General features: G+C 42.6%; 1 protein-coding gene across 1 annotated transcript in view; it reads right to left on the bottom strand.

Moving 5' to 3' along the window:
- Positions 1–8083: 8083 nt before the first annotated feature.
- heatr6 (HEAT repeat containing 6) overlaps positions 8084–20820 on the bottom strand; it is a 53775-nt gene continuing 41038 nt past the window's right edge. Inside the window, exons 16-19 of the mRNA XM_061962883.1 lie at positions 17692–17816; positions 17532–17628; positions 17230–17434; positions 8084–9339 (exon numbers count right to left, since the gene is read on the bottom strand). Of these exons, the coding sequence (XP_061818867.1) occupies positions 8792–9339; positions 17230–17434; positions 17532–17628; positions 17692–17816 (975 nt within the window). The 3' untranslated portion in view covers positions 8084–8791. The remainder of the gene's footprint in view (positions 9340–17229; positions 17435–17531; positions 17629–17691; positions 17817–20820) is intronic.

Genomic DNA, 20820 nt, shown 5'->3' with positions numbered 1-20820 from the left:
GAGCCCAGGTTGCTCTGATAGTGGCCTTCAACTCTTCTGCGTTTTTGGGTCTGGCATTCTGCATCTTCCTTTTCACAATACCCCACAGATTTTCTATGGGGCTAAGGTCAGGGGAGTTGGCGGGCCAATTTAGAACAGAAATACCATGCTCCGTAAACCAGGCACGGGCAGATTTTGCGCTGTGTGCAGGCGCCAAGTCCTGTTGGAACTTGAAATCTCCATCTCCATAGAGCAGGTCAGCAGCAGGAAGCATGAAGTGCTCTAAAACTTGCTGGTAGACGGCTGCGTTGACCCTGGATCTCAGGAAACAGAGTGGACCGACACCAGCAGATGACATGGCACCCCAAACCATCACTGATGGTGGAAACTTTACACTAGACCTCAGGCAACGTGGATCCTGTGCCTCTCCTGTCTTCCTCCAGACTCTGGGACCTCGATTTCCAAAGGAAATGCAAAATTTGCATGGTTGGGTGATGGTTTGGGGTGCCATGTCATCTGCTGGTGTCGGTCCACTCTGTTTCCTGAGATCCAGGGTCAACGCAGCAGTCTACCAGCAAGTTTTAGAGCACTTCATGCTTCCTGCTGCTGACCTGCTCTATGGAGATGGAGATTTCAAGTTCCAACAGGACTTGGCGCCTGCACACAGCGCAAAATCTACCCGTGCCTGGTTTACGGACCATGGTATTTCTGTTCTAAATTGGCCCGCCAACTCCCCTGACCTTAGCCCCATAGAAAATCTGTGGGGTATTGTGAAAAGGAAGATGCAGAATGCCAGACCCAAAAACGCAGAAGAGTTGAAGGCCACTATCAGAGCAACCTGGGCTCTCATAACACCTGAGCAGTGCCAGAAACTCATCGACTCCATGCCACGCCGCATTAACGCAGTAATTGAGGCAAAAGGAGCTCCAACCAAGTATTGAGTATTGTACATGCTCATATTTTTCATTTTCATACTTTTCAGTTGGCCAACATTTCTAAAAATCCCTTCTTTGTATTAGCCTTAAGTAATATTCTAATTTTGTGACACACGGAATTTTGGATTTTCATTTGTTGCCACTTCAAATCATCAAAATTAAATGAAATAAACATTTGAATGCATCAGTCTGTGTGCAATGAATAAATATAATGTACAAGTTACACCTTTTGAATGCAATTACTGAAATAAATCAAGTTTTTCAAAATATTCTAATTTACTGGCTTTTACCTGTATATATATATACCTATACTGGCTCACCTGCAGTGGCTTCCTGTGCACTTAAGATGTGACTTTAAGGTTTTACTACTTACGTATAAAATACTACACGGTCTAGCTCCGTCCTATCTTGTCGATTGCATTGTACCATATGTCCCGGCAAGAAATCAGCGTTCAAAGAACTCCGGCTTATTAGTGATTCCCAGAGCCCAAAAAAAGTCTGCGGGCTATAGAGCGTTTTCTATTGGGGCTCCAGTACTATGGAATGCCCTCCCGGTAACAATTAGAGATGCTACCTCAGTAGAAGCATTTAAGTCCCATCTTAAAACTCATTTGTATACTCTAGCCTTTAAATAGCCGCCCTGTTAGACCAGTTGATCTGCCGTTTCTTTTCTTTTCTCCTCTGCTCCCCTATTCCTTGTGGAGGGGGGGGGGGGGGCACAGGTCCGGTGGCCATGGATGAAGTGCTGGCTGTCCAGAGTCGGGACCCGGGGTGGACCGCTCGCCTGTGCATCGGCTGGGAACATCTCTGCGCTGCTGACCCGTCTCCGCTCGGGATGGTGTCCTGCTGGCCCCACTATGAACTGGACTCTTACTATTATGTTGGATCCACTATGGACTGGACTCTCACTATTATGTTGGATCCACTATGGACTGGACTCTCACAATATTATGTCAGACCCACTCGACATCCATTGCTTTCGGTCTCCCCTAGAGGGGGGGGGGGGTTACCCACATATGCAGTCCTCTCCAAGGTTTCTCATAGTCATTCACATCGACGTCCCACTGGGGTGAGTTTTTCCTTGCCCTTATGTGGCATCCATTGCTTTCGGTCTCCCCTAGAGGGGGGTGGGGGGGGGGGGGTTACCCACATATGCAGTCCTCTCCAAGGTTTCTCATAGTCATTCACATCGACGTCCCACTGGGGTGAGTTTTTCCTTGCCCTTATGTGGGCTCTGTACCGAGGATGTCGTTGTGGCTTGTGCAGCCCTTTGAGACACTTGTGATTTAGAGCTATATAAATAAACATTGATTGATTGATTGATTGAATAATTACATTTTATATCATTAAATAAACATTGACTAGTGGGTATCAAATACTCTTAGAATAATAATGTTAAAATTATCTAAGCATGAGTAGTTCAGTTTTACTTTACTTTTATCAATTTAATTTAATTAATTAATAAAAAAAAAAAGTTGTGTTATTATCTGGTGGATGAAGGAAGTTTATGTTAAAATATGTGATTGTTAATTCAGGTGTCATAAAAGTGTGGAATATTTAATGAGATTTGTGTCGCAATTGTCGGATATGAATTCAAACCATAACCAAGCATGCATCACTATAGCTCTTGTCTCAAAGTAGGTGTACTGTCACCACCTGTCACATCCCGCCGTGACTTATTTGGAGTTTTTCGGTGTTTTCCTGTGTGTAGTGTTTTAGTTCTTGTCTTGCGTTCCTATTTTGGTGTTGATTGTCATGTCATGTACAAAATGTACTTTGTGGACGCCGTCTGCTCCACACGCTGTAAGTCTTTGCTGTCGTCCAGCATTCTGTTTTTGTTTACTTTGTAGCCGGTTCAGTTTTAGTGTCGTTCTGCATAGCTTTAATGCCTTTTCTTAGGGGCACTCACTTTGTGTTTATTTTTGGTTTAAGCATTAGACACCTTTTTACATGCACGCTGCATCCCGTTGTTTCCGACATCTACAAAGCAATTAGCTACCGGCTGCCACCTACTGATATGGAAGAGTATTACACGGTTACTCTGCACCGACACTCAACAACAACACATCATTTGCAGATTACTGGTTGGCAAAAAATATTTTTAAGCGAAACAGGTGAAATTAGATCATCTCCCACGGCACACCAGACTGTATCTCACAGTGGTTGAAAAACCCTGCTATAGCCAACACAAGTTCAGGCAAATTCCAATGGAAGGAATTACAAAAAGATCTGAGGTTACCTGAACGCATCACCATACCTGCCAACTTTTGAAATCATAAAAACCTAGTAGCCAGGGTCCAAGGGCCGCAGGCCCCCCGACGCAAAATGATTGATTGGATTCAGACAGGTTAAAATGTTGCTAAAACCATCACTTTTCTATCAGTCACAGTGACTTTTCAAAACAAAAATATTACAGCAAAAATCATACGGGTTGATTGACATGTTTATTCTGTAAGCTAACTTCAATAGTTTGAAATTATTTTGACAGTTAATGCCAGTTATCCTGTCAAGCTTTCACAAGACTTCAATTTGTTCATTGAAAGTATAAACACTTTTTACAGTAAACAAATGGTAAAACAGTACTAAACAATTCCATTCAAAAAAAAATTGGTGTCATTATTAACTTTCTGTCCAAGCTTGTATACCGTATTTTCCGCACCATAAGGCGCCCTGGGTTATAAGCCGCGCCTTCAATGAACGGCATATTTCAAAACTTTGTCCACCTATAAGCCGCCCCGTGTTATAAGCCGCATCTAACTGCGCTAAAGGGAATGTCAAAAAAACAGTCGGATAGGTCAGTCAAACTTTAATAATATATTAAAAACCAGCGTGATGTGGGCGCGCATGGAGTCGTATATCAACATGGACGGAGCTGCGTGAAAAAAGCCACCCGGCCTCTTCGCGTAAACTTACCTTAACCACTCGCTCATCTTTTCTTCATCCATCCATCCCTTCGAGTTAGCTTTTATGATGACGCCGGCTGGAAAGGTCTCTTTTGGCAAGGTCTTCCTTTTGAATATCACCATGGGTGGAAGTTTCTGGCCATTAGCATGGCAAGCTAGAACCACAGAGAAGGATGACTTCTCATTCCCTGTGGTGCGAATATTCACCGTACGTGCTCCCGTTGTATCCACAGTGCGGTTCACAGGAATATCAAAAGTCAGTGGAACCTCGTCCATGTTGATAATGTTCTCTGGCCGGATCTTTTTTTCAGCTATCTTGTTTTTACAATATGCACGGAAAGTAGCCAGCTTTTCTTGAAAGTCTTTAGGCGGTTGCTGTGAAATAGTAGTCCGTGTGCGGATGGAGAGATTGCGTCTTTTCATGAACCGGAAACCTGTCGATTAGTAGGAGCCATTTTGTGGTCTTTACAGATGTAAACACACAAAGGAAATGAAATGTAATATCCGCGCGCTTCTTCTTCTTCTTCTACGCGGGCGGGTGGTTGCTTACAGTAGAAGAAGAAGCGCTTCCTGTTCTATGGGGGCGGGTGCTTACCTTGGCGGTTGCTTGCGTAGAAGAAGAAGCACTTCCTCTTCTACGGGAAAAAAAGATGGCGGCTGTTTACCGTAGTTGCGAGACCGAAACTTTATGAAAATGAATCTTAATATTAATCCATATATAAAGCGCACCGGGTTATAAGCCGCACTGTCAGCTTTTGAGTAAATTTGTGGTTTTTAGGTGCGGCTAATAGTGCGGAAAATACGGTAATCTACTGCCTTGTTCAATTGTGAAAAATATTCTGTGCCTAAAATCCACATTTCTATCACAATTATCATACTGTAAACATGGTAAGCTAACTTCATTCAAATTAATAGTCCTGTCAATAGCATGGAATTACAATTCAAATGTAGTTTTTTTTGTAAGCCTTTCAAAAGAATTCAAAATATGAAAAACTCATGAAAATTAATTGAAGCCATCAGACACTTGAAAAGTGGCACATCACATCTCTAATGTAGTCATTTGAACTTTTCAACAGAAATAGCAATGCAAAAATATTAAGGACATACTTCTGTATTTTGGTAGTTATGCTGTCAACATTTAACAAGATTTCTTCAACTTGGACTTGAAAGCATAAATAGTATAAACACTTTTAACAGTACTAAACAATTCCAATAGATAACATTGGTGTCATTACCTTTTTGTGGCTAAAATCCAAATGTATTCTATCAGATTGATCATACTGCAAAAATGATATGGTAACTTTATGATAAGTTTACTTGAAGTGGCATAAAACACTGAAAGTGATTGTTTCAAATGTTTGTTCCACTTGTGGCAGTCGGGCACCAGCATACCGTCTTTGAAAACTTGAAGTGGCATAAAACACTGAAAGTGATTGTTCCTATAACCCCTTTGTTTTAAATGTTTTATGCCACTTCCAGTTGTCAAAGACGTGCTGTGAAATACAGCCGACAGGATTGCGCACCAAACACGAAGCAAGGCCAAAGCGCATGCATGGTGCAGGAGAACAAAGGACTTCTTTCATTTAAGGTTTGTGATAAACCATCAAACTCATTCGTTAAAAGGACTCTATAGTAATATAAAGTGAGTTTTTCTGGACATTATCATGAAAGAAAAGTTTATTTTTGGGACCGCGATCACCACGTAATGATTTTTAAAGGTTGCATTACAAACATTTAACTGTCCCATGTGATCAGCCAGTGCGATAGGAAGTCCATGCTCAATTATAAAACTTCGGCATTTATCACATCCAAAGAATCTGTTTGGGCGACGAAAAACGTTGAAAGTTTTCCACTTGTATCGCTAGCAACGGCATTAGACTTGTGTTCTTTTGTCCCAACGTGGTCTTTTACATCGCTAATTCCTCCGTGTCCGATCGAAAAATCTTGTCTGCACAAGGTGCAATTCGCGTAGTTTTCACCCTTTTTTTTTAAAAATTAATTAATTAGCGTCTTCAACGCTCATGTTGGCAACGACAGTGAAACCTGGAGAGGCGTGATTGGGAAGAATGGCCGCCCGGATCTGAACCCGAGTGGTGTTTTGTTATTGGACTTTTGTGCCCGTCACAGATTGTCCATAACGAACACCATGTTCAAGCATAAGGGTGTCCATATGTGCACTTGGCACCAGGACACCCTAGGCCGCAGTTCTATGATCGACTTTGTAGTTGTGTCATCGGATTTGCGGCCTCATGTTTTGGACACTCGGGTGAAGAGAGGGGCGGAGCTTTCTACCGATCACCACTTGGTGGTGAGTTGGCTGCGATGGTGGGGGAGGATGCCGGACAGACCTGGCAGGCCCAAACGCATTGTGAGGGTTTGCTGGGAACGTCTGGCAGAGTCTCCTGTCAGAGAGAGTTTCAATTCCCACCTCCGGAAGAACTTTGAACATGTCACAAGGGAGGTGCTGGACATTGAGTCCGAGTGGACCATGTTCCGCACCTCTATTGTCGAGGCGGCTGATTGGAGCTGTGGCCGCAAGGTAGTTAGTGCCTGTCGTGGCGGTAATCCTAGAACCCGTTGGTGGACGCCGGCGGTGAGGGATGCCGTCAAGCTGAAGAAGGAGTCCTATCGGGTTCTTTTGGCTCATGGGACTCCTGAGGCAGCGGACAGGTACCGACGGGCCAAGTGGTGTGCGGCTTCAGCGGTCGCGGAGGCAAAAACTCGGACATGGGAGGAGTTCGGGGAAGCCATGGAAAACGACTTCCGGACGGCTTTGAAGCGATTCTGGACCACCATCCGCCGCCTCAGGAAGGGGAAGCAGTGCACTATCAACACCGTGTATGGTGGGGATGGTGTTCTGCTGACCTCGACTGCGGAAGTTGTGGATCGGTGGAGGGAATACTTCGAAGACCTCCTCAATCCCACCAACACGTCTTCCTATGAGGAAGCAGTGCCTGGGGAATCTGTGGTGGGCTCTCCTATTTCTGGGGCTGAGGTTGCTGAGGTAGTTAAAAAGCTCCTCGGTGGCAAGGCCCCAGGGGTGGATGAGATCCGCCCGGAGTTCCTTAAGGCTCTGGATGCTGTGGGGCTGTCTTGGTTGACAAGACTCTGCAGCATCGCGTGGACATCGGGGGCAGTACCTTTGGATTGGCAGACCGGGGTGGTGGTTCCTCTCTTTAAAAAGGGGAACCGGAGGGTGTGTTCTAACTATCGTGGGATCACACTCCTCAGCCTTCCCGGTAAGGTCTATTCAGGTGTACTGGAGAGGAGGCTACGTCGGATAGTCGAACCTCGGATTCAGGAGGAACAGTGTGGTTTTCGTCCTGGTTGTGGAACTGTGGACCAGCTCTATACTCTGGGCAGGGTCCTTGAGGGTGCATGGGAGTTTGCCCAACCAGTCTACATGTGTTTTGTGGACTTGGAGAAGGCATTCGACCGTGTCCCTCGGGAAGTCCTGTGGGGAGTGCTCAGAGAGTATGGGGTTTCGGACTGTCTGATTGTGGCGGTCCGCTCCCTGTATGATCAGTGTCAGAGCTTGGTACGCATTGCCGGCAGTAAGTCGGACACGTTTCCGGTGAGGGTTGGACTCCGCCAAAGCTGCCCTTTGTCACCGATTCTGTTCATAACTTTTATGGACAGAATTTCTAGGCGCAGTCAAGGCGTTGAGGGGATCTGGTTTGATGGCTGCAGGATTAGGTCTCTGCTTTTTGCAGATGATGTGGTCCTGATGGCTTCATCTGGCCAGGATCTTCAGCTCTCACTGGATCGGTTCGGAGCTGAGTGTGAAGCGACTGGAATGAGAATCAGCACCTCCAAGTCCGAGTCCATGGTTCTCGCCCGGAAAAGGGTGGAGTGCCATCTCCGGGTTGGGTAGGAGATCTTGCCCCAAGTGGAGGAGTTTAAGTACCTCGGAGTCTTGTTCACGAGTGAGGGAAGAGTGGATCGTGAGATTGACAGGCGGATCGGTGCGGCGTCTTCAGTAATGCGGATGCTGTATCGATCCGTTGTGGTGACGAAGGAGCTGAGCCGGAAGGCAAAGCTCTCAATTTACCGGTCGATCTATGTTCCCATCCTCACCTATGGTCATGAGCTTTGGGTTAGGACCGAAAGGACAAGATCACGGGTACAAGCGGCCGAAATGAGTTTCCTCCGCCGGGTGGCGGGGCTCTCCCTTAGAGATAGGGTGAGAAGCTCTGTCATCCGGGGGGAGCTCAAAGTAAAGCCGCTGCTCCTCCACATGGAGAGGAGCCAGATGAGGTGGTTCGGGCATCTGGTCAGGATGCCACCCGAGCGCCTCCCTAGGGAGGTGTTTAGGGCACGTCCGACCGGTAGGAGGCCACGAGGAAGACCCAGGACACGTTGGGAAGACTATGTCTCCCGGCTGGCCTGGGAACGCCTCGGGATCCCCCGGGAGGAGCTGGACGAAGTGGCTGGGGGGAGGGAAGTCTGGGCTTCCCTGCTTAGGCTGCTGCCCCCGCGACCCGACCTCGGATAAGCGGAAGAAGATGGATGGATGGAATTAATGAAAAACCGTATTTTTTATCACTGCAACCGTAACCCGGAATAGGTTGATGAAAACCGTACCAATTACGGGAAAACCGGAGTAGTTGGCAGGTATGCATCACTTTGGGGGAATTTCAGGCCATTTTGAAGGATGGAAAAGATGCTTCTATTGGGCACTACACTTGTTTTTATTGAAACATTTTTTTACCTATTGCCTGTTTTTATTTTTACGTTGTAAGTAATTTGTACTTTTAGTGTGACTGCTCCTGTTTTTGTTCTATTTATTGATAAAAACCTGTTTTTTTCTGCCCTCTTGGTCACTCATCTTGTCTTCTTCATCCCAAACGCTCGCTCCATTGGACCTGATAACTGAAATCTTTTTTTTTTTTTAATCGGGCATTCTATTGGGACAACTAACTGATAAAACGAGGGGAGGAATTAAGGCACGGTGTGTTCAAGGTCTTCAGTACCTCATGGCTCCTCGCAGGCTTGCAGCAAATTCTCCAAGAAGACAATCAGCACATCTTTGCTGTCGTCCTCCTCCTCCGCCCTCATGGTCTTCAGGCGGGTGGCGGTCTGCCGCAGAGTCCGGACTCTCTGCTGAGGGTCGGGCGCGTCCCCGCCCGCGTCTTTCTCGCCCTCCGCTCCGCCCTCGGCTTGAAGGTACTTGATCAGGTGCTCCCGGACGCCCCGCCCCTCCTCGCCGGCCAGCGAGGCGGCGATGGCGGGCAGGTCCTGCGGCAGGCTGAGGTGGAGCATGTGCAGCAGCGCCTGCGAGAGCGTGTGGCGCAGGCTGGCGCTGTAGCGGTACTCCAGGAAGTTGGGCGTGTCCTCGCTGGTCTCCAGGGCCGCGGCGAGCGAGCGCCACACGCGGCCGAAGCGCTCCGCGTCGCCGTAGCAGCGGCGGTGGGCGGGCACGGCGAGGGCGGCGGCCGACTTGATGCGCACCTTGAAGTTCTTGCAGGACGTGACCACGTCGCAGAGGGAGGAGAAGGCGTCGCCGGACCAGGAGGCGGAGTCTGTGGGGACAAAAGGCAGCTGCTCAAGTAGACAAAGAATGAAGAAAATAATCCATTTTTTATGTCACATGTTCATTTTCAGGGATCAAGGAGGCTGGAGTCTATCCCAGCTGACAGAATTGCCACATAGAGCAGGGGGTCGCACAATCGTTAGCATTCTAATGTTAGCATTTTTGCTAATTTTGCAGAAATATTTTGTCACTTGATGAATGATACCTGTTAGCATGCTAGTTTTTTTTTGCCAATTTTCCAGCTATTCACGGCAGCGTCCAATATTTTGTCACTTGACGAATGATACCTGGTAGCAAGCTAACGTTAGCATGCTAGCTTTTTTTGTGCAAATTTTGCATCTCCACTCTGCAGCGTCAAATAATTTGTCACTTGACGAGTAATACCTATTAGCATGCTAGCTTTTTTGCTAATTTTGCAGACATACACCGCAGCGTCAAATTTAGTCACTTGACGAATGATACCTGTTAGCATTTTAACATTAGCATGCTAGCTTCTTTTCAGCAAATTTTGCATCTCCACTCTGCAGCGTCAAATAATTTGTCACTGAACGAATAATACCTATTAGCATGCTAGCTTTTTTGCTAATTTTGCAGACATACACCGCAGCGTCAAATTTAGTCACTTGACGAATGATACCTGTTAGCATTTTAACATTAGCATGCTAGCTTCTTTTGAGCAAATTTTGCATCTCCACTCTGCAGCGTCAAATAATTTGTCACTGGACGAATAATACCTATTAGCATGCTAGCTTTTTTGCTAATTTTGCAGATATACACCACGGCGTCAAATATTTTGTCACTTGACGAATGATACCTGGTAGCAAGCTAACGTTAGCATGCTAGCTTTTTTTGTGCAAATTTTGCATCTCCACTCTGCAGCGTCAAATAATTTGTCACTTGACGAGTAATACCTATTAGCATGCTAGCTTTTTTGCTAATTTTGCAGACATACACCGCAGCGTCCAATATTTTCTCACTTGACGAATGATACCTGTTAGTATTCTAACGTTAGCATGCTAGCTTCTTTTGAGTAAATTTTGCATCTCCATTCTGAAGCGACAAAAAATCTGTCACTTGACGAATAACACCTGAGCATGCTAGCTTTTTTGATAATTTTGCAGATATACACCGCGACGTCAAATATTTAGTCACTTGACGAATGCTACCTCTTAGCATTCTAACGTTAGCATGCCTACTTCTTTTGAGCAAATTTTGCATCTCTACTCTGCAGCATCAAACAATCTGTCACTTGACAAATTATACCTGGTAGCAAGCTAACATTAGCCTGCTAGCTTTTTTTGTGCAAATTTTGCATCTCCACTCTGCAGCGTCAAATAATTTGTCACTTGACGAGTAATACCTATTAGCAGGCTAGCTTTTTTGCTAATTTTGCAGATATACACCGCAGCGTCAAATTTAGTCACTTGACGAATGATACCTGTTAGCATTTTAACATTAGCATGCTAGCTTCTTTTGAGCAAATTTTGCATCTCCATTCTGCAGCGTCAAAAATATCTGTCACTTGACGAATAACACCTGAGCATGCTAGTTTTTTTGTTAATTTTACAGCTATACACCACAGCGTCAAATATTTAGGCACTTGATGAATGATACCTGTTAGCATGCTATTTTGTTTGCTAATTTTCCAGCTATACACTGCAGCGTCAAATATTTTGACACTTGACGAATGATACCTGCTAGCATGCCAGCTTTTTTTTTGGAAAACTTTGCATATACACACACCGCAGCGTCAAATATTTTGTCACTTGACGAATGATACCTGTTAGCATGCTAGTTTTTTTGCTAATTTTCCAGCTATTCACCGCAGCGTCAAATATTTTGTCACTTGACGAATGATACCTGTTAGCATGCTAGTTTTTTTGCTAATTTTCCAGCTATTCACCGCAGCGTCAAATATTTTGTCACTTGACGAATGATACCTGTTAGCATGCTAGTTTTTTTCCTAATTTTCCAGCTATACACCGCAGCGTCAAATATTTTGTCACTTGACGATTGATACCTGTTAGCATGCTAGTTTTTTTGCAAATTTTCCAGCTATACACCACAGCGTCAAATATTTTGTCACTTGACGATTGATACCTGTTAGCATGCTAGTTTTTTTGCAAATTTTCCAGCTATACACCACAGCGTCAAATATTTTGTCACTTGATGAATGATACCTGTTAGCATGCTAGTTTTTTTGCTAATTTTCCAGCTATTCACCGCAGCGTCAAATATTTTTTCACTTGACGATTGATACCTGTTAGCATGCTAGTTTTTCTGCAAATTTTCCAGCTATACACCGCAGTGTCAAGTATTTTATCACTTGACGAATGATACCTGTTAGCATGCTAGTTTTTTTTCTAATTTTCCAGCTATACACCACAGCGTCAAATATTTTGTCACTTGACGATTGATACCTGTTAGCATGCTAGTTTATTTTGCAAATTTTCCAGCTATACACCGCAGCGTCATATATTTTTTCACTTGACGATTGATACCTGTTAGCATGCTAGTTTTTTGCAAATTTTCCAGCTATTCACCGCAGCGTCAAATATTTTTTCACTTGACGATCGATACCTGTTAGCATGCTAGTTTTTTTGCAAATTTTCCAGCTATACACCGCAGCGTCATAGATTTTTTCACTTGACGATTGATACCTGTTAGCATGCTAGTTTTTTTTGCAAATTTTCCAGCTATACACCACAGCGTCAAATATTTTGTCACTTGACGAATGATACCTGCTAGCATGCCAGCTTTTTTTTGGAAAACTTTGCATATACACACACCGCAGCGTCAAATATTTTGTCACTTGATGAATGATACCTGTAGCATGCTAGTTTTTTTTGCCAATTTTCCAGCTATACACCACAGCGTTAAATATTTTTTCACTTGACGAATGATACCTGTTAGCATGCTAGCTTTTTTGCTAATTTTGCAGATATACACTGCAGTGTCAAATATTTTGTCACTTGATGAATGATACCTGTAGCATGCTAGTTTTTTTTTGCAAATTTTCCAGCTATACACCGCAGCGTCAAATATTTTGTCACTTGACGAATGATACCTGTTAGCATTCTAACGTCAGCATGCTAGCTTTTTTGTGCAAATTTTGCATCTCCACTCTGCAGCGTCAAATCATTTGTCACTGGACGAATAATACCTATTAGCATGCTAGCTTTTTTGCTAATTTTGCAGATAAGCACCGCAGCATCCAATATTTTGTCACTTGACGAATGATACCTGTTAGCAGTTTAACATTAGCATGCTAGCTTCTTTTGAGCAAATTTTGCATCTCCACTCTGCAGCGTCAAAAAATCTGTCACTTGACGAATAACACCTGAGCATGCTAGCTTTTTTGTTAATTTTGCAGATAAACACCGCAGCGTCAAATATTTTGTCACTTGACGAATGATACCTGTTAGCATTCTAATGTTAGCATGCTAGCTTTTTTGCTAATTTTGCAGATATACACCCCAGCGTCAAATATTTTGTCACTTGACGAATAATATCTATTAGCATGCTAGCTTTTTTGCTAATTTTGCAGACATACACCGCAGCGTCAAATTTAGTCACTTGACGAATGATACCTGTTAGCATTTTAACATTAGCATGCTAGCTTCTTTTGAGCAAATTTTGCATCTCCATTCTGCAGCGTCAAAAAATCTGTCACTTGACGAATAACACCTGAGCATGCTAGCTTTTTTGTTAATTTTGCAGACAAACACCGCATCGTCAAATATTTTGTCACCTGACGAATGATACCTGGTAGCAAGCTAACGTTAGCATGCTAGCTTTTTTTGTGCAAATTTTGCATCTCCACTCTGCAGCGTCAAATAATTTGTCACTTGACGAGTAATACCTATTAGCATGCTAGCTTTTTTGCTAATTTTGCAGATATACACCGCAGCGTCAAATTTAGTCACTTGACGAATGATACCTGTTAGCATTTTAACGTTAGCATGCTAGCTTTTTTGTGCAAATTTTGCATCTCCACTGTGCAGCGTCAAATATTTTGTCACTTAACAAATATCTATCAGCATGCAGCTTTTTTGCTAATTTTCCAGCTATACACCACAGCGTCAAATATTTTGTCACTTGACGAATGATACCTGTTAGCATGCTAGTTGTTTTTGCAAATTTTCCAGCTATACACCGCAGCGTCAAATATTTTGTCATTTGACGAATTATACCTGTTAGCATGCTAGCTTTTTGCTAATTTTCCAGCTATACAACGCAGCGTAAAATATTTTGTCACTTGACGAATGATACCTGTTAGCATGCTAGTTTTTTTGCTAATTTTCCAGCTATTCACCGCAGCGTCAAATATTTTGTCACTTGACGAATGATACCTGTTAGCATGCTAGTTTTTTTGCAAATTTTCCAGCTATACACCGCAGCGTCATATATTTTTTCACTTGACGATTGATACCTGTTAGCATTCTAACATTAGCATGCTAGCTTTTTTGTGCAAATTTTGCATCTCCACTGTGCAGCGTCAAATATTTTGTCACTTAACAAATATCTATCAGCATGCTAGCTTTTTTGCAAATTTTTCAGCTATACACCACAGCCTCAAATATTTTTTCACTTGACGAATACCTGTTAGCATGCTAGTTGTTTTTGCAAATTTTCCAGCTATACACCGCAGCCTCAAATATTTTGTCACTTGACGAATTATACCTGTTAGCATGCTAGCTTTTTGCTAATTTTGCAGATATACAACGCAGCGTAAAATATTTTGTCACTTGACGAATGATACCTGCTAGCATGCCAGCTTTTTTTCAGAAAATTTTGCAGACATACACCACAGCGTCAAATATTTTGTCACTTGATGAATGATACCTGTTAGCATGCTAGTTTGTTTTGCCAATTTTCCAGCTATACACCACAGCGTCAAATATTTTATCACTTGACGAATGATACCTGTTAGCATGCTAGTTTTTTTTTTGCCAATCTTCCAGCTATTCACCGCAGCGTCACATATTTTGTCACTTGACGAATGATACCTGTTAGCATTCTAACGTTAGCACGCTAACTTTTTTGCTAATTTTGCAGATATACACCCCGCAGCGTCAAATATTTTTTCACTTGACGATTGATACCTGTTAGCATGCTAGTTTTTTTGCCAATTTTCCAGCTATACACCACAGCGTCAAATATTTTATCACTTGACGAATGATACCTGTTAGCATGCTAGTTTTTTTTTTGCCAATCTTCCAGCTATTCACCGCAGCGTCACATATTTTGTCACTTGACGAATGATACCTGTTAGCATTCTAACGTTAGCACGCTAACTTTTTTGCTAATTTTGCAGATATACACCCCGCAGCGTCAAATATTTTTTCACTTGACGATTGATACCTGTTAGCATGCTAGTTTTTTTGCAAATTTTCCAGCTATACACCACAGCGTCAAATATTTTGTCACTTGATGAATGATACCTGTTAGCATGCTAGTTTATTTTTGGAAAATTTTGCAGACATACACCACAGCGTCAAATATTTTGTCACTTGACGAATGATACCTGCTAGCATGCCAGCTTTTTTTTGGAAAATTTTGCAGACATACACCACAGCGTCAAATATTTTGTCACTTGATGAATGATACCTGTTAGCATGCTAGTTTGTTTTGCCAATTTTCCAGCTATTCACCGCAGCGTCAAATATTTTATCACTTGACGAATGATACCTGTTAGCATGCTAGTTTTTTTTTTGCCAATCTTCCAGCTATTCACCGCAGCGTCACATATTTTGTCACTTGACGAATGATACCTGTTAGCATTCTAACGTTAGCATGCTAACTTTTTTGCTAATTTTGCAGATATACACCCCGCAGCGTCAAATATTTTTTCACTTGACGATTGATACCTGTTAGCATGCTAGTTTTTTTGCTAATTTTCCAGCTATTCACCGCAGCGTCAAATATTTTTTCACTTCACGATTGATACCTGTTAGCATGCTAGTTTTTTTGCAAATTTTCCAGCTATACACCGCAGCGTCATATATTTTTTCACTTGACGATTGATACCTGCTAGCATGCCAGCTTTTTTTCGGAAAATTTTGCAGACATACACCACAGCGTCAAATATTTTGTCACTTGATGAATGATACCTGTTAGCACGCTAGTTTGTTTAGCCAATTTTCCAGCTATTCACCGCAGCGTCAAATATTTTATCACTTGACGAATGATACCTGTTAGCATGCTAGTTTTTTTTGCCAATCTTCCAGCTATTCACCGAAGCGTCACATATTTTGTCACTTGACGAATGATACCTGTTAGCATTCTAACGTTAGCATGCTAACTTTTTTGCTAATTTTGCAGATATACACCGCAGCGTCAAATATTTTGTCACTTGACGATTGATACCTGTTAGCATGCTAGTTTTTTTGCAAATTTTCCAGCTATACACCGCAGCGTCATATATTTTTTCACTTGACGATTGATACCTGTTAGCATGCTAGTTTTTTTTGAAAATTTTCCAGCTATACACTGCAGCGTCAAATATTTTGTCACTTGACGATTGATACCTGCTAGCATGCCAGCTTTTTTTTGGAAACTTTTGCAGACATACACCACAGCGTCAAATATTTTGTCACTTGATGAATGATACCTGTTAGCATGCTAGTTTGTTTTGCCAATTTTCCAGCTATACACCACAGCGTCAAATATTTTATCACTTGACGAATGATACCTGTTAGCATGCTAGTTTTTTTTTTGCCAATCTTCCAGCTATTCACCGCAGCGTCACATATTTTGTCATTTGACGAATGATACCTGTTAGCATTCTAACGTTAGCATGCTAACTTTTTTGCTAATTTTGCAGATATATACCCCGCAGCGTCAAATATTTTGTCACTTGACGAATGATACCTGTTAGCATGCTAGTTTTTTTGCTAATTTTCCAGCTATTCACCGCAGCGTCAAATATTTTTTCACTTTACGATTGATACCTGTTAGCATGCTAGTTTTTTTTGCAAATTTTCCAGCTATACACCGCAGTGTCAAGTATTTTATCACTTGACGAATGATACCTGTTAGCATGCTAGTTTTTTTTTGCAAATTTTCCAGCTATACACCGCAGTGTCAAGTATTTTATCACTTGACGATTGATACTTGTTAGCATGCTAGTTTTTTTGCAAATTTTCCAGCTATACACCGCAGCGTCATATATTTTTTCACTTGACGATTGATACCTGTTAGCATGCTAGTTTTTTTGCAAATTTTCCAGCTATACACCGCAGCGTCAAATATTTGTTCACTTGACGATTGATACCTGTTAGCATGCTAGTTTTTTTGCTAATTTTCCAGCTATTCACCGCAGCGTCAAATATTTTTTCACTTGACGATTGATACCTGTTAGCATGCTAGTTTTTTTGCAAATTTTCCAGCTATACACCGCAGTGTCATATATTTTTTCACTTGACGATTGATACCTGTTAGCATGCTAGTTTTTTTGGAAATTTTCCAGCTATACACCGCAGCGTCAAATATTTTGTCACTTGACGAATGATACCTGCTAGCATGCCAGCTTTTTTTCGGAAAATTTTGCAGACATACACCACAGCGTCAAATTGTCACTTGATGAATGATACCTGTTAGCATGCTAGTTTGTTTTGCCAATTTTCCAGCTATTCACGGCAGCGTCAAATATTTGTTCACTTGACGAATGATGCCTGTTAGCATGCTAGCTTATTTTGAGCGAATTTTGCACTTGACAAATGATACTTGGTAGCATGCTAACGTTAGCATGCTAGTTTTTTTTTTTAGCAAAATGGCCGCCGCATCTGTCGATTTGTCAGTCTGTGGCCCTCAGTGGGAAAGTTTGGCCACCCCTGACATAACACCACCTCCAAAACATCACAAGCGCTCCACCTACCGAGCGGCAGGGCGGGGTTCCTGAAGGCGTTCCCCAAGGCGTAGCAGGCGTTCCATCGGACCTTCATGGTGGCGACGGACTGCACGGTCTTGACCAGGGCTCGCACGGCGCCCTCTAGCGGTTGCCGGAAAGCGGCGCGGCCCAGCTGACCGTCGCGCAGGAAGTGGAGCAGGTTGCCGAGGGCTCGCACGGCGTTGCACTTCACCTGCGCGGGGGGGGGAACACGCCACATTTTGGACACCCAAAGGGGGCGGAGCTAGACATTGTTGTCTCTAAAAAAAGAGAAAAAGGCGGGGCTTTACCTTGTCCTTGTCGGCCGCCGCCCGCGTGGCCGCCTGCAGCATCTTCAGCAGCAACATGTCGGACATTTCCTCCTGGAAGTCCACGCCCACGCAATCCCTAAAAAAGGGACACGCCCTCGTTGGTTACACGCCGCCTTCAGCACACTCGCACGTCTCTCACATGTTGACGATCAGGGTGTCGGTCAGGTTGCCCAGAGACCAGGCGGCTTTGGCGCGCACGTTGGAGGAGCGGTCGTCGAGGGCGGTGAGGATGGCGTTGGCGGTGTCGGCCACGAACATCAAGTCCTGGAACAGGGGAGCACAGAAACTGATTGTTTGAAGTGAAGTGAAGTGAAGTGAATTGTATTTATATAGCGCTTTTCTCTAGTGACTCAAAGCGCTTTTACATAGTGAAACCCGATATCTAAGTTACATTTAAACCAGTGTGGGTGGCTGTTAGAATAATTGTTTCTAAGTTGAGTGCCCGGTGAGAAGCAAAAGCTGTCTTTGAAACCTACCAAGAGTAAGGCTCGTAAAACTCCGCTGTGTTGGGGGGGAAGCAAGATGAAGGTGTTCCTGTTTCTTTCAAGTATTATAATCAAACAGAAATATATTGTCTGACCTAAGGACGATAAAAGCGAAGAGGAAGCAGGACCAGAATCCCCTCTAGGCGACCTCTTTTTCAACTGTTTTACGAACCTCTTTTTGAACTCGTTTACCACCTTTTCTGTAAAGTATTTTAAGGCTGAAACGACGCGTCGACGTAGTCGACGTCATCGGTTACGTAAATACGTCGACGCCGTTTTTGTGCGTCGGCGCGTCGCATATTTACGTCACACTACTGTCATGGCGGAGCGCAAAGCAGACGATGCGAGCGAGGGGAAAAAAGCACGCCAAAAGTCGTCAAAAGTGTGGGAGTATTTCAATAAACGGCCTAATAATGTTGTTGTATGCACACTGTGTCGAGCGGAAATGGCCTATCATAGCAGCACAACGGCTATGAAGGAACATTTGAAAAGAAAACACCCGACAGCGTTCTTGCCATCACCATCAACTAGTCAATCGTCCGCATGAGTATACGTTGTCATCATTACACAAAAACATGAATGTGTCATTTGTATCTGCGTTGTAAATTCATAAACTAAAGCACCGTTTCGCTCTGAGAGGCGCGTTTGGCGTGCCTGTTCAGTGTTTACAAAGACGCACTCCTCTTTAACGCTGTGGAGAGGCGGGGCCGGCGAGCGAGCGGCGAGGTGGGGCGCGCCGGGAGCGACGATCATCCAATCTCCTCTCGCTGAAGAAAAGGGGAGCAGCAGAGAGAGAGGGAAGAGAGACAGGAAGGAGGCAAACTGAAGCTGACGTGGAGCGAGAGAGGAGGAGAGCCAGAGACAGAGGACGACGAGCGAGCGAGGAAGAGGAGCCGAAAAGCGAGGAAAGAAAGAGAAAAGAGTTGGAAGAGAAAAGACTTTGTGTAAAATTAAAAGATTGTAAACCTGGCAAAGCCGTCTGGCGTTCAGTCTGTCGGTCCTGAAAGAACCCCACGGCACAAGACGTGTCACAAACGCAAACGTTAATTAGTTGTGCAAATACCTTTTACAACATTAACAGTTACATATACTATGTACAAACCAACAATTAACTTTCACTTTAATCATACTATCATTGTTGTGCTATTAAGCAAAATAAGCAATACTTTTACTTTTGTAGAAATGTTTACACTGTACACTTTTTTGTATTGGATGTTTAGCTTTATTTTTGCACATTTTAGCAAATAAGCAATACTTTTACTTTTGTTGAAATGTTTACACTGTACACTTTTTTGTATTGGATGTTTAGCTTTATTTTTGCACATTTTAGCAAATAAGCAATACTTTTACTTTTGTTGAAATGTTTACACTTGTTACAGAATATTTCCGTTTTGCACTTTTTTGTATTGGATGTTTATCTTTATTTTTGCACATTTTAAAGCAAAATAAGCAATACTTTTACTTTTGAAATGCTTATACTATTGCAGAATATTAAGATTTGCACTGGATGTTTACTTTTATATTTGCACATTAAAAAGCAAATAAGCTACTTTTAATTTTGTTAAATGTTAAAAGTTTTAAATGTTTACATTGTTACAGAATATTTTGTCATGTTGTTGTCAATGTTGACTGAGTGGCCATACTTTTTTTTTTGTAAATAAAAGCCATGCCTTTTGAAAAAACTGGCCTACATTTATTTTTTCCTCTTCATTTTAAATTAAAAAAAATAATCGGTAAAAGGAAAAATAATCTATAGATGAATCGAAAAAAATAATCCATAGATTAACCGATTAATCGAAAAAATAATCTATAGATTAATCGATAGAAAAATAATCGTTAGCTGCAGCCCTAAAGTATTTACAACCAAGAATGTCCGATAATGGCTTTTTTGCCGATATCCGATATTGTCCACCTCTTAATTACCGATACCGATATCAACCGATACCAATATATACAGTCGTGGAATGAACACATTATTATTATGCCTAATTTGGACAACCAGGTATGGTGAAGATAAGGTCCTTTTAAAAAAATAAAATAAAATAAGATAAATAAAACATTTTCTTGAATAAAAAAGAAAGTAAAACAATATAAAAACAGTTACATAGAAACTAGTAATGAATGAAAATGAGTAAAATGAAGTGTTAAAGGTTAGTACTATTAGTGGACCAGCAGCACGCACAATCATGTGTGCTTACGGACTGTATCCCTTGCAGACTGTATTGATATATATTGATATATAATGTAGGAACCTACCAGAATACTAATAACAGAAAGAAACAACCCTTTTGTGTGAATGAGTGTAAATGGGGGAGGAAGGTTTTTTGGGTTGGTGCACTAATTGTAAGTGTATCTTGTGTTTTCTATGTTGATTTAAAAAAAAAAACGATACAGATAAAAAAAAAAAACGATACCGATATTTTCCGATATTACATTTTAAAGCATTTATCGTCCGATAATAATATCGGACATCTCTATTTACGACCTTTTCTTTCAAACTGTTCTGTATAAAAAGACAACGCTGTTTACGACCCACTTCCCTTTTGGAAACAGCTGTGGTCATGTGGTCAGAGGAAGTCAAATAAAGGAGGAGTTGTACAATCTTTCGCCAGAGCGTGCTGGAGATTGTACAAGAGTACGGTGTCCCGGCGTCTCTCCTCAATTGAGTCCAAATTGAATTCGGTCTCTGTTTGATTCTTTGCTTCATGTCTTGTTTAATAGATGTCATCAGTGTTTGAACCTGGAGCAGGTGGGTGAAGTGTCTTGCCCAAGGACACAACGGC

Source organism: Nerophis lumbriciformis, linkage group LG09, assembly GCF_033978685.3.
Source record: "Nerophis lumbriciformis linkage group LG09, RoL_Nlum_v2.1, whole genome shotgun sequence".
NCBI classification, from domain to species: domain Eukaryota; kingdom Metazoa; phylum Chordata; class Actinopteri; order Syngnathiformes; family Syngnathidae; genus Nerophis; species Nerophis lumbriciformis.
This window is presented reverse-complemented; position numbering and strand designations above follow the sequence as displayed.